We start from the raw sequence: 13,279 nt of genomic DNA, 5'->3' as shown, positions 1-13,279 counted from the left end.
GTGGTGCTGGAGGATTGAACCGCGGTCCCTGTGCTTTGCCAAGCTTGTTCCAAGTAGGTGCTTTAGACCACTGAGCCCCGAAGCTAGTGAAACTCTGAGAGAAAACACGCACACCCACCTGCAACCACCCCGACAGAGAGCTTCCGTAAGTGCCCAGCCCTGTGTGCACCAACCTCTTCCTTGCCAAGGAGTCTGGCTTTGCCAAGCTAAGGCAACTGTGCCCCTCTGAGGGCTGAGCAGTGCTGCCCCCAGCCAGTTCCAGGTGGAGACAGTGCCTGGGGTGCAGTGTGCACATGCAAGCACCACGCCAGGGCCAGGGCCAGGGCCAGCCAGGAAACAGGCAGGCTGCTGGGCAAACAGCACTCCCCCAGCAGCCGGAAGACTGGAAAGGAGAGGAAAGAGCTGTCCTGAGCCAGAGGCCTGAGGGGTTGGGGCTGGTCCACACTTCAGGCAGGGTCGAGGCGGGCAGGAGGCGTGTCCACAGACACATGTATGCTCACCCATGAGAACAGACAGCTACCTCCAAAGCTCTGCCTGAAGTCCCCAGAGTGCGGCTCATCTGGGCAAAGGGTCAAGGTGTGGGTTTCTGATGAAGTGAGGCAGGAATGGCGGGGACTGGGCAAACGCCTGAGCCGCAATGCCCTGCCCTGCCCTGCCCGATGTGGGCTCACTCTCTCCAGGCATGGGGTGACAGTCTTCTGGGGGACCTTCACCCTCAGAGACACATCCAGGGACACCGTGAAGTCTCTGAGAGGGACCCACAGGCTGCAGGAGGAGCGCCAAGCTCAGAGGCTGAGGACTTGCATCTGGTGCTGGGGTCGGGGCGCCAGGAGCACCATCCTCCGAAGTACGAAGGAGCCCAGCCAGCAGGCAACTCGAGCCTCCAACAGAAATGCCCACCGGGACCGCACTTCAGGTACTTCCAGAAATACGAGACAGCAGCCACAAAGGGCAACATCCTGTGACCTGGGGCAGATGAGAAGCCTGAAGGGACACACAGCACTAGGCCGGGCCGGAGCTCAGCACCAGAGCAGCAGGCAGTCGGGGCCATGGGCACAGCCTCAGGGGTACAGGACAGGGAAGGCCTGGTCCCCACTCAGAAGTGCATACTTACACCTACCTTTTATTTTGTCATTTTATATTCAGCTTCCTCCAATGTTAAATAAATGCTTTTAGATATCTTCTATTTTAAACTTTTTATTTTCCCCATCAACTATTTTGTTATTTTAATTTGGGTAAGTGTGATGGTGACAAAGTGTGTCAGTTCTGAGGCAGGGGCCCAGCAGCACTCTAGGACTCAGCTGCGGAAGGTCACACCAGGCCACTGTCCCATTGCTGGATGTGTAGGGCTCCACAAGGCAGGCAGAGGCGGGAGGGGAGGACATCCCCAGGACTCTGGAGTGCCCCCAAAGGTACAGGAGCTAGCGGTGTGCACAGCTGCAGTGGGAGAAGCCTGGCTCCACTCTCAGGCCCTGAGCCTCTTGGGAGGAGCTGGAGGCCAGCCTGGCAAATTCATGAGATCATTGTCTCAGGGGTGGCGACAGTGTTTACCGGAACAGTGCTGGCCCAGGATGAGCAAGGTCCTGGTCCCAGGCCCAGAACCACAAGAGAAATGAAAGGCAGCCAAGGATCCAGCTGGCTGTGCCCAGAGATGGAAAAGGGCCTGCCACCACATCCTCCATAAGCCACCTGTCCCTGCACACTGGCTGGGAAGGGGCCAGGCCAGGCGACTCGTGTTCTGCAGGGACACCCAGGCGTGGCCCTCGGTGGCTGCATGTGGTCTCACTGGGCAAATCCTGACGGAAGGCAGAACAGCTGTAAAGGCCAGGCTCCTGGCTGAGCCTTTGGACACTCTGGCTCTTGATGTCTACACAATGGTCTGAACATGCCCCCTTCTAAATCACATGCCGAGGCTCAGTCCCCACAGTGGTGCTACTGGGAGGGAACCTCTGGGAGTGACCAAGTCACCCAGTACACCCTCCTATGTGGAGGTGGAAGAACCAGCCGAGGTCCACTTTGTCCTCTCATCCTTCTGCACATGACACTCCCCCCCGAAGGAGGCAGTAACATGGTACCGTCTCAGAACAAAGATCAGGTCCTAACCAGAGCAACCTGTCAGCACCTTGGCCTCACCCGACCCCAGCTCCCAGGCCAGAAAGCTTGTGCACATGCATGTGCACCCAGCCTGCAGAATGATGCCGCAGTAGCAGTCCTCCGGGTGCCAGGAACTGCTGTACGTGCTGGGGTCTTGCCATCAACAGAAAGCGGCAAGAAAAGCCCTTGCAGCATCTGGGCACGGCTGCAGGAGGCGAGACTACCTCCGCCCGAATGACAGCTGCGGACAGCGGTGGGCACACAGCCCTGCATAGGCCACACACCCGTATCCAGCCCATCTCCTCCACTGGAGCACTGTCTCCCAGAGCACGCCTCTGCAGGCCATACCTGCCTCTGCACCTGTGCCCTACCTTCCCTATGCTCTGCATACCCCAGTGACATCACAATCACAACTCTGGGACAGCTTTGCCAAAAACCAGGAACTTCCACAGTTTTCTATAAAAATACTGAGCATAGGGCTTGGGGCAGGTGGTCAGAGCCACCTTTACCCCAGAAGGGCCAGGTTCCCTCCCTCCACAGCCAGGCTCCGGAGCAGACCTGTGGCCCTTGGCTGTGCTGCTTCTGTCTGGAAACTGAAAGCTCCTGGCACCTTGTTGCAGGCCCATGCTCCAACTCTGGGCCTCTACAGCACCGGCTCCTCGCCCACTGCACAGCCAACGCACCCAGACTCAGGTCTGGAACTGGCAAGGGGCCCTGTTGTGCTCCAGAGCCACCCAGAAGCCTGACGCAGCAGTAAGTGCTGGGGAAGCCCACACGTGGGCCATGGACAGAGTACACAGCCAGTGCCATGTGGAGGCGATTCCTCCCGACCTGGGGGGTGGCGACACAGGAGGCAGAGATCTGCAGGGCACCTCTCTTCTATGTGATACCCCAGTGTGCAAGGCGCTGCCACTGCCTCTGCCAAATATTTGAAACTTTACCAACAAAGCTGAGATCAAGCCACCGAACAGCATGGATGCTGTCAAGTCCTACTCCTGCACCTCTAGAACCATCGGCTTTTTCGAGTAGCAGCAGAGAATACTCAAAGGTGCCCTGTGCCACATCCCCTGCCCCCCTTTCCAATCAGAAGAGGCAGCAAACTGGGGCTGGGACCCAGCAAGGTGGCAAGGGTACCTGGTGGGGCACTGAGCTCCATCCTCAAAAGAACCACAAGACTAGAGGTAGCCCATGTAACAAACACTGCCTACACGGCCTGTGTCCCAGAGAGGAGAGTGGTGTCATGAGACCTCCTGCATCACTTCTTAAAGAAAATATGGCAAATGTCAGCCACTTAATCTTGAAGTAGAGACACATCCATTCGTTACTTTGCTTTCTATTTTTTAATTTAATTTTATTTACTTTGCTTTTTAGTAGCTCAAGGTATTAGTTAATTATGAAAGCTATGCCAGTAAGATTCAGGGATGGGAGCTTCATGAGCTGTGTGCAGTACGCAGAGTACACATCTATCCTGCCCTTGTGGCCCGCCATGCCCGCTGTGCCTATTCTAGCTGAGAAAGTACACTGTTTCTCAGAAATACAAGGCTGGGGGCTGGCCACAGAGCTCAGCGGATTAAAGCGCCTGCAAGCAGGCACAGGGGCTGGGGGTTTGATTCCCCAGGCCTGCCGTGCTGGCCCCACCCTTGGGACAAACTGAGACAGCAACTGAGACTGGGCATGATGGTGTGTGCCTGTAATCTCAGCTCTTGAGAGGCTGTAAACAGGCGGATCACTACAAGTCTGATCTAGTAGTAAGACCCTGAACACCCTGTAGACCCTTCCCTAAAATAAAAAAAAAAATTAAAAAACACAAGGCTCACATACATGTCTCTGTTAAGCAGAAAACACAGTTTAACTCTGACAAGCAGCACACTTTTGATGAGGCTATCTTAAAATACCAAAATCTAGCAATGTGCAAATGGGGAAATTGCTATGAGATGCATGCAGTAGGTGCACGAGCGACCCCACCCCCGTGGCCTTGGCACAGTGGGCAGCACCCACGCAGACAGCCAGCTCCTCAGAGGCAGTGCCGCACAGAAGAGGCTTCCGAGTCTGGCCTGAACACTCCTGCTGCGCACGGGGACTAGGTCACACAAGTGACATGGCCCCTCTGACGCTCCTCCTGGAGCGTCACTCACTCTGAGGAAAGTGGAACCCATGCAATCCCCCAGAAAAGGCACATGGCAAGCAGTCCAGCAGCACCATGAGCACCCAGGACCGCAGGACTACAGCCCCAGGTGGTGTCAAGCCTCCAGCATCCCTCACCAACAGGACGATGTGGCCAATGCTGTCACACGGTAGGCCATGACTACTGATGACCGTGTGTCTCCATTTCAGTCTTCCTGCATTGGCATCAGGATTAAATGAAGGCTGATGTGCTCAGAGGAAAAGAAATGGAGGTGCATGGTGTCAGGTGGAGGTGAGCAGAGCCTGGGCAGGTGACTGGGAAGGAGAGGGAGAGGAGTGGGCAGAGACCCAGGCAGCAGAGCTGATCACAATCCAGGGGCTCCCGTGGAGCTAGGGGAACTCAGAGGTGTCCGTGGCCAAGCCCTCTGGACTCTGGGAGTCACAGCACTAGGCCTCCAGGTAGAAACTCCAAGTTCGCAAAGCATACTCGGGAGGCTGATAGCTGCCCAAGTGTCCCCAAGCTCCACAGCAGCCTGTCCCCAGCAGGGAACAGCATACCACGCTCTGGAGCACACGAGCCCTTGCCCTGACATAGCTCACTGTTGGTCATCCCTGCCCATCCTGACCCAGTCACAACCATCCTAACCATGCTTCTTTCTCCCCAACAGTCCAGAGTACGCTGTCCCTATCATCAGCATGTCCCCAGCTCCCCTCCAGGAAGCCCCTCTCCCTCAGCTCTGTCCTGCCAACAGAGGGCAGCTCCCTGTGTCACTGCTGGGGCTTCCTTCCTGACCCTAGTTGGAGCCTCACAGCACGTCCACCTAGTGTCCATTGGGAACAATCCTCCAGAGATTGGTCATCCAGAAGAACAGCCCACCATAACCTCACCATGGCCCAAGCGCCCTCCACCAGGCCCACCACCTCCCATAGAACTGGTGCTCAGTAAGGCCTGTGCCCACACCTGGTTCCAGCAGCCCTGTGCCAGCCCTGACTCAGGGCTCAACAGCACTCCAGCATCAGCCCCCAGGGCAGGCATAACACCCAACCCCACCATGCCCCACAAGGCTAAGAAGAGCTCAGGCCTGAGGCCTGAGACCCAAGCTGCTGAGGCAACTGAAGGGAGGCAGGCACAGCCCTGCTCTACCTCAGCCTGGGCTGCTCAGGCTCTCTCTGCTCCACCCTGCTTCCCCACCCAGCCCAAACATACTCAAGTAGACAAGCCCACCAGAAGCCCCAGCCATCACTCCCCTCCTCTCCTCTGAGACTCCTGAGAGCTCATGAAGGACAGATGGAGAGGCACAGATGCCAGGACCTCCACAGTGCCAGCTTCCCTCCAGACAACTCATAAGCTCCCTCAAAAGGAACTGCTCCCAAGAGGGGCAGGGACATCCTGAGGGGACTCCCTACTACACTCCCTGGACTGAGCGCAGCTTGGCCAGACTCGACCTTGGCGGGGCTCCCGCTGGTGTCTCCCATCATCCCAGGAAGACAATGAGGGATCCTCAAGGTTAGCTTCTCCAGGAGGCAGCCCCATTCCTCAGCAGAATCCATACACTACTTCTTGGGCCTTGCCAGGGCTGGGGCCAGGAGCAGGGCTTGACCCTGGGGGCTCAAAAGCTGGGGCAGGTGGGACTCCCCACCTTGTAGGGAATGAGATTGGCTTCACAGAAGCTGCCCTGCCCCCTGCCAGCTACTACCATGAGCTCTACCCACACCCAGAAACCAGTGAAGCCTCACCCGAGTCATCTTGAGAAAGTCCAAGGATGGGCGTGTCCACCGGGTGTCTTCCTCCCGCCTTCGCTTGCGACGGCTCCTCCTCCTGCCCAGCACACAGGGCTGTGACCGGCACCGCAGCAGGCCATGGCGCCGGCCAAGCTCAGGTGTGGACGTGGGGGTGCTGCTGGCTGAAGGTAGGCAGGCACCAGCATCCACAAGGTGGTCCTGTGAGAGGGACAGGCGGCGCCTCGAGGATAGTGGGCAGGGCCCTGTGGGATACCAGGAAGGGCCCGAGCCCATACTGCCCTCACTGCTGTCCACAAAGCCACTGCTGGCCGAGGCTGGTCGGGGTGCCAGGGGTGATGTGGGGCCAGCAGGCGACATAGGGCTCCTGGGCAGGGCTGCACCCCCAAGGCCACTACAGCGCTGCAGTGTGGCACTCCCACCACTGTTGCATCGTCTCTTGGAGATCGGAGTCCAGACCTTGGAGCCACCAGGACGCCATGGTGACCGGCAACGGGCCAGCTCTTCTGGCTCAGACAGGGACCGGCAGTGCCGCTTGGTTGGCGGAGCCGTGGGTGGCCCCGTGTTCCCCTGGAGGTCCACAGCACTGCCCACACCCAGGCCAGTGCATAGGCGTGGGGACTCTGACCGCCACTGGAGACCCTGGGCCTGATCAGCACCACAGGGAGCCAACAGGAAGGGGTGAGCAGGGCCTGCAGCTGCCTGCCTTCCAGCAGGCCATGCTCCTTGGAAGGCCTTCCAGCGGCTCCTGTCCACTGAGGAGACAAAAGGGCAAGCAGGAAGAAAGCCAGGTGAAGGGAGGCCACTTCGGCCCACCCCAGGCACAGGCCGACTGGCCCGGCTCCCCAGACCCTGCACAGGCACAGGCATGGCAGTCAGTGAGCCACTGCGGCCGGCAGTGGGCTGGAGCCCGCTCCACCTCCCAAAGGCAGGCTCTGCTTGGGAGTCAGGCCAGGGGCATCCCAAGAGGCTCCAGGAAACACCGGCCACACTCTGCCCTCACTCACATTTTGCTGTCTCCCTGTGTCACCAAAATACCTCTCCTCTGTTGCCACCAGTCTGAGGGGTGTGCCCTCACCACTAGGATCCTGGGAGTGCTGCTGATAGTCACAGCAGGACAGGCCCCATGTCTCCTCTTGTGGACACCTGCACCATGCCACAGCAGTGAGGCACAGGCATGGCCTGGATGCCCACCTGCCTGCCCTCAGCACCTCAAGCCTGCACTTGACCTCGACTGTGACGCAGGGTGGCAATGGCTGCGGGCAGCTGGGGGTCCCCGAGACGATGTGCGCATGACAGTATCACATGAGCAGCCCAGAAGAGGCCTCCTTCAGGAGGCGTCAAGCCCCAGTAGCACTCCCAGCCTCAGCAGCCCAGGGCCGTGGTTCCCCCACACCCGCCTGTGCTCAGACCCTGCCTGGTGCCCAGAGCCCACACAGCCCTAGCCGCCACTCCTTCTGCCAAGCCGTTGTGGGCACTGCAACCTGGACAGCTCAAATGAAAGCTCAGCAGTGTGAGTCTCCTCACGTAGAAGCAGCTAGGCCGTGAGCCTGGATGCCCTGAGGGTTCCCAGCCACGCTCTGAGCAGAAAGTCAGCAGCCCCCATGCTTCTGCAGTTACTGTCTAGCTAGGGACATGAAGCAGAGGCCATGGGGGAGGTAGAAAAGAAAAGCAGGTCCATCCCTGGGAAAAGGCACACTCCAGGGTTTCCCAGGGAGGCAGGATGGATCGGGGGTAGAAGGCAGGAAGTGAGGAGTGTGGCAGTACTCAGGGGCTCTGAGCCTGGGTGAGGCTATCTGGTGCATGCAAAGACTAGACCCCAGGAGGCCAGGGAGTGGGAGGGGACTGGCTGGCTGGCACTCACACTTCCTGTCTCCACCCATGCGACAATACCTGCCCTTTAGCAGCCCAGGAGTCTCCTCTCATGCCACCTCCACAAAAGTTGCTAATGGACACCAGCCTGTCAGAGCCACAGTGACCCAACCCTAACTTGGCTGGACAGGACTGGGGATTTTGGAGTACAAGGAATGTGGCCCCTTGCCCCCACACAGGCAACAAGGAGGCGCTCCTTGCACACATTTCCCATGGCTGTGGCCGCCCTGCCTGGGGCACAAAGTGTTGTAACCAACCTTTCTCCTCTGTGGTCAAGGGATGTTACAGGGTGGGCTTGCATGCTTCCAGAGGTACCCCAGCCCAGGTACATCACCACCACCAGAGAAAGACGAGGCCACCTAGGCCTGACCCTGACCCGTCCTGCCCAGACCACTCCTGACCCTGGCCCTTCGGTGGGGAAGACAATGGCAGTGATGCGGAAGACAACACGCAGGCCAAGCTTGTGCGCAGTCCCAGGATCCCTCCTGGCCTTGGCCACTCCCACCTAGTTCCTCTGCAGCCCTGAGAAGGCTCTGGCTTCCTGGACACTTACCACTGATCTCCAAAGGGAGTAAGTGGCCACTCCTGGTCAGTCCCTTGGCAGAACACTGAAAGTGATAAGAGAAGTTACAGGGCTGCAACACACACATGCAAATTCACAGAGGAGAAAGAGCTCCACATTTCCTATCACTGTAAGATATTATACTTCTCCTAACACATTCTTTGGTGATAAAATGAAGAGCACTGGGCTCTCGTACGTATTTCTTTTTTTTAAATTTGATACAGGGACTTGCTACGCAGTTCAGACTGGTAGTGATCCTCCTGTCTCAGCCACCTCCGTACTGGGATTATAGGCATGCACCACCATACCCAGCTTCAGGGCCAGCACGGAGTGCCTGGGACTCTGGGGCTGGCACAGCACATGGTACTGGGGACTGAACTTGAGTCCTTGCACTTGCCAGGGAGGTGCTTAGACCACCAGCTATCTCCCCAGCCATCAGGTACGTACTGCTTAGTAGAGATTTTTTAAAACCTAACAAGACCATTGAGTGCATGCTGCTCCTCAAAGTCGCACATGCTCTGCCTTCACTCCTCTGGCCTCCTCCAGCCAGCCGAGGCCACACCAGCCTTCACACCTGGCATCTTGTCACTGTGCAATGCAGGTACAAGCCAGGACCCAGGAACCATGCCCCAAGCCAGGCTGCAAGGGTGCCCAGCCCTGGAAGGGGTCTTAACGGTGGGGCCCTTCCGCAGGAAGGCAAGATCAGCACATGGAGGCAGCTTCGAGAGCTGGCAGGAAGGCACACCGGTCAAGGCCGCGGGCTTTCCCTGAGCTACAGCTCTGCCCTACCAAGCCTCATGCTTCCCAGGAGGGATACAAGCTGGGTTCACGACCCAGAGACACACGGTAGACATGCTGCACAGGCAGCCAGCCTGTCCTAAGCAATGGCCCCACTTGCGCTAGGACGGCCGTGTGGAACAAGTCCTGACCACACAGGGACTGGCGTGGACACAAGCACGGTGACCTTCAAGTTCAGATGGACAGAGAAGAAAGCAGTCTGCACAGTACTAGATCCTGGCTGGCACTGGCCCACAGGGAGACTGTGCCAGAGGGCAAGTTGGTAGCTGCCAGCCTCTCCTGTGCCTAGAAATGTCCAGTCCTGACTCCAGCACTCTCTCCCCCTCTGTGGGCCCACAGGCCTCCGACCCAGCCCAACCGATCCCTAGAACAAGCACCAGGACCACAGGCGCTGTGCTCACAGCCACCTTCCCAGGGCTGTGTCCCTAGCACACAGCAGAACAGCACTCCCAATCCACCCACCTGAAAGACCCTGGCAAGGACCGGGCCTTTTTGGCTATTCAAATGACTCCCACAGGTGATTCAAGCAGGTCACAGGCCTGGACCTGGCCTGGGGTGACCACATCAGAGTACACACATGGAGGACCCCACTGCACAGCCAAACACATTCCAGCAGCTACTTCTCACCTCACTGCAGGGTGTGGGTCCTGGCTGGAGAGCAGCTCAATGTGCACCGGAACCCGACACCTGGGCTGCAGAAGGGCAGGAGCTGCACACTGGCTGACTCACCCTGGGGCGGCTTCCGCACCTGCCCTGGGAGCCACTGCAGAGGTGCTGAGACCAAAGGCTTGGTCTGAGCTAGTCTGAGCCTGTGCCTATACAGCTGGGCACAGCAGAGACCTGGCCACTCAGGACAGAGCAGGTGCACCTCCTGTACCTGCTCCAGTTCACCACACCTCTTCTCTCCCCTCCACTGACATTAGCTCATGACCATCCTCCCCAGGCCCGACACCAGTAGCCTTCGCTGACTGGCAGTTCTCCCTGCTTCTCTGGGCCTTCTTCCACCCCTGCCCCTCTCTACCCCAGAGCTGGGGGTGCTGCACTGACCTGAAGCATGGCTGCTCTGCTCTGAGCCCAGCCACACGGCCTTCAGCTGCCATCAGGCCTCGGCCAGAAAGCCTCTTCACACCATGCTGTGCTCGCCATCCAAAAGCCACGGCACTGGCCCTGGCCCTGCACTCACACCCCTCAAGCACTACGTCGCACGAGCACACCACAGCAACCCCTCCTATCCCTGCCACCACCTGTCCTAGGAGGTGAGCACCCAGTCCACAGCCCAGTAGCAAAGCAGGCCTAGGCACAGGCACAGGCACAGGCCCCAATTCACAAGGGAAATCCCGCACCTGTTGCCTCTTCCTGGCACTGTCTCCTGGTCTCAGGCGTGCCCCAAACCTTGGCCTATGTGACAGCCCCAAACCTGACCGCCCAGCTCCTCTTCCAGCACACACCCCAGCACGGCCAGCTCTCACCATCCCTGCTCCAGCATCACCGAGGTCATGGGCCCCACTCCTCAGCAGCCGTCACACCTATGGCCACCCGCCACCAGCAAGTCTATCCTCCTTCTAACCGGAAGCTACGCGTGGTAACAGGATCTAAGCTCTAGAACAAGCAGCCTGCCAAGTCCCACAGGGCCCAATGTGGGGTGTCCAAGTTCGAGTACTCTCCAGTGGGGCACGCTGATTCACAGGCACTTGATGCCACAGGCCACCCCTGCACCATGGAACACATACTCACACAGGCCCCGCTGCAGAGCCAACTGGAGACCCCACAGGCCACAGGAAGCGAAAGCCAATCCCAGAGTCATGTGTTAGCATGACTCGGACAAGAAAGAGGCATCACCGGGCAGAGAAGGTTGAGCGCCACCAGGGAAGGAGGAGAGGAGCCCCCTGCGGCCATGGCCGGGAGGCCTTCAGTCAGCCCAACACTGCTGCTGCACCGCTGGAGCCTGCACCGTGCACCATCCAAAAACACAGCTGCTCCACACAGCTGCTCCAAACTGGACTAAATTACACCAGAGTCAAACCCACCCTCAGCCCCAGCTGGGGCCCCTACTGGGTCTGGACCACACTGACCCACACAGCTCCATGTTACAGGGTCAAATATCTCTGCAATTAGTTTTTATTACCTTTTGTAATAAAAATTTACTTTCCAAATTGAAATTTTAAGCTGCGTGTGTGGTAGTCTAATCCTAGCAGGTCTAATCCTAGGCTGAGGCAAAAAGATTACCACAAGTTTAAGGCCAGCCTGGCTACACAAGGCTAGCCTAACAAATGAAGCAAAACTTTGGGGGTTTTTTGTTGTTGTTGTTGTTTTGGGGTTTTTTTTTTGTTGTTGTTTTTTTGGGGGTTTTTTTGTTTTGGCAGAACCAGGGATTGAACTCAGGCCCTGGAGCTTGCCAGGCAAGCACTTATTCGACTGAGCTATCTCCCCGGCCCTGAAGCAAGACTTTGTCTCAAAAAGTCAAAAACAAATAGAGAGGGGCTGGTGAGATGGCTCAGTGGTCTAAAGCACCTACTTAGAACAAGCTTAGCAAAGCACAGGGACAGCAGTTCAATCCCCAGCACCACATGCCAGCCAGCCCCGCCCCCTGGTGGGCTGAGCTGGCCACACACACACACACACACACACACACACACATATAAATAGATAAAATTTAAAAAAAAAAGTAGAGGGGCCGGGGAGATGGCTCAGTGGAATAAGTGTTTGCCTGGCAAGCGCAAGGGCCTGAGTTCAATCCCCAGTTCCAAAAAAAAAAAAAAAAAAAAAGAAAGGAAAAGGAAAAGGAAAAGGAAAAGGAAAAAGAAATAATCTAAAAAAACCAAAAAACAAATAGAGATTTCTGTAAATATAAAATACACATTAAGTTTCAAAGACTCAGCTTAAAAAATGTACATTTTTGTTACGAACAATGGTGTACATCCTGCAATCCTTGCACTTATAGGGGTTGATCCAGGAGGATTGCAAGTTTAAGGCCAGGTTAGTCATTTAGTGAGATCCTGTCTCGAAATTAAAAAAATTTTTTCAAAGGGTTAGGTATATAGTTCAACGGCAGTGTGCCTATGAGTTCAATTTCCAGTACTGCAAAAAAAAGAAAGACATTTTTGACAAGGATGCCAAAATTCTCTTTCAGTTCAATGGGAAGAAACAGTCTCTTCAACAAATAACTTCTTTTCATGCAAAAAAACAAAAGCGGACACTTACTGCATGTCACATGTAAAAATGAGTCAAAGACGTACATGTAAATGCTAAAACCATAAACTCTTAAAAGAAAGCAGATGCACACCTGTAATCCTAGCACTCTGGGGGGTTGAGGCAGAAAATTCAAGCCCAGCCCCAGAAAGTTAATGACTTTGAGCAACCCTATCTCAAAAATTTAAAAAGGAGCTGAGCACGTAACTCAGTATAAAGACCCTGGGTTCAATTTTAATTTCCCCATTCTGGAAATAAAAAAGCATAGGAATAAGTCACCATGACCTTGTATTTGGCAAAGGAATTCTGAATATGACCCTAAAAGTATACACAACAAAGAAAACACAGATCAAATGCATTTCAACAAAATGAAAACGTCTGTGCATCACAGACAATATCAAGGGAACAAAGCACCTACACCCCCTGTCTGGGAGAAAGTGCTCCAAATCTGCTTCTGTAAGGCACCAGATCAGCATTATATAAGGAACCACCCACAGAGCCACAATAATTTACGTAGGGGCCGGGAGACGGCTCAGCGGAACAAGCACTTCCCTGGCAAGCACAAGGGCCTGAGTTCAATCCCCGGTTCTGCAAAAAAAAAAATTTACCCTATGTGTAAATGAATCAAGGGTCCTGATGGATTCAGTCAGCTGACAAAGGGCACGCGAACAACGCCCACTGCTAGTCACTGAGGAAACGTGATGAAAACCATGAGGAGAGCCGGGCATGGCCAAGCAATGTGCAATGCCAGCACTCGGGGCTGGTCAGAGGATCAGGGGTTAGAGGCCAGCCTCAGCTACTCAGGAAGACCCTGTCTCAAAGCCAACAGCTAGCGCTGGCGAGATGGCTCAGTGGTCTAAAGCACCTACTTAGAGCAAGCTCAGCAAAGCACAGGGACCG

General features: G+C 56.1%; 2 protein-coding genes across 2 annotated transcripts in view; one reads left to right on the top strand and one right to left on the bottom strand.

Annotated features, from left to right (window-relative positions):
- LOC105743175 (40S ribosomal protein S26-like) overlaps positions 1-965 on the top strand; it is a 2,866-nt gene extending 1,901 nt beyond the window's left edge. Inside the window, exon 3 of the mRNA XM_012516380.2 lies at positions 720-965. Coding sequence (XP_012371834.1) covers positions 720-965 — 246 coding nt within the window. The remainder of the gene's footprint in view (positions 1-719) is intronic.
- Positions 1-13,279, bottom strand: part of Fam53a (family with sequence similarity 53 member A) — a 32,943-nt gene that overhangs the window by 4,090 nt on the left and 15,574 nt on the right. Inside the window, exons 3-4 of the mRNA XM_004624627.2 lie at positions 8,384-8,438; positions 5,956-6,713 (exon numbers count right to left, since the gene is read on the bottom strand). Coding sequence (XP_004624684.1) covers positions 5,956-6,713; positions 8,384-8,438 — 813 coding nt within the window. The remainder of the gene's footprint in view (positions 1-5,955; positions 6,714-8,383; positions 8,439-13,279) is intronic.

The sequence above is a fragment of the Octodon degus genome, unplaced genomic scaffold (genome assembly GCF_000260255.1).
Source record: "Octodon degus isolate 3935 unplaced genomic scaffold, OctDeg1.0 scaffold00006, whole genome shotgun sequence".
Lineage (NCBI taxonomy): Eukaryota > Metazoa > Chordata > Mammalia > Rodentia > Octodontidae > Octodon > Octodon degus.
Note: the sequence above shows the minus strand (reverse complement) of the source record. Positions and strands in the feature narration are given on the sequence as shown.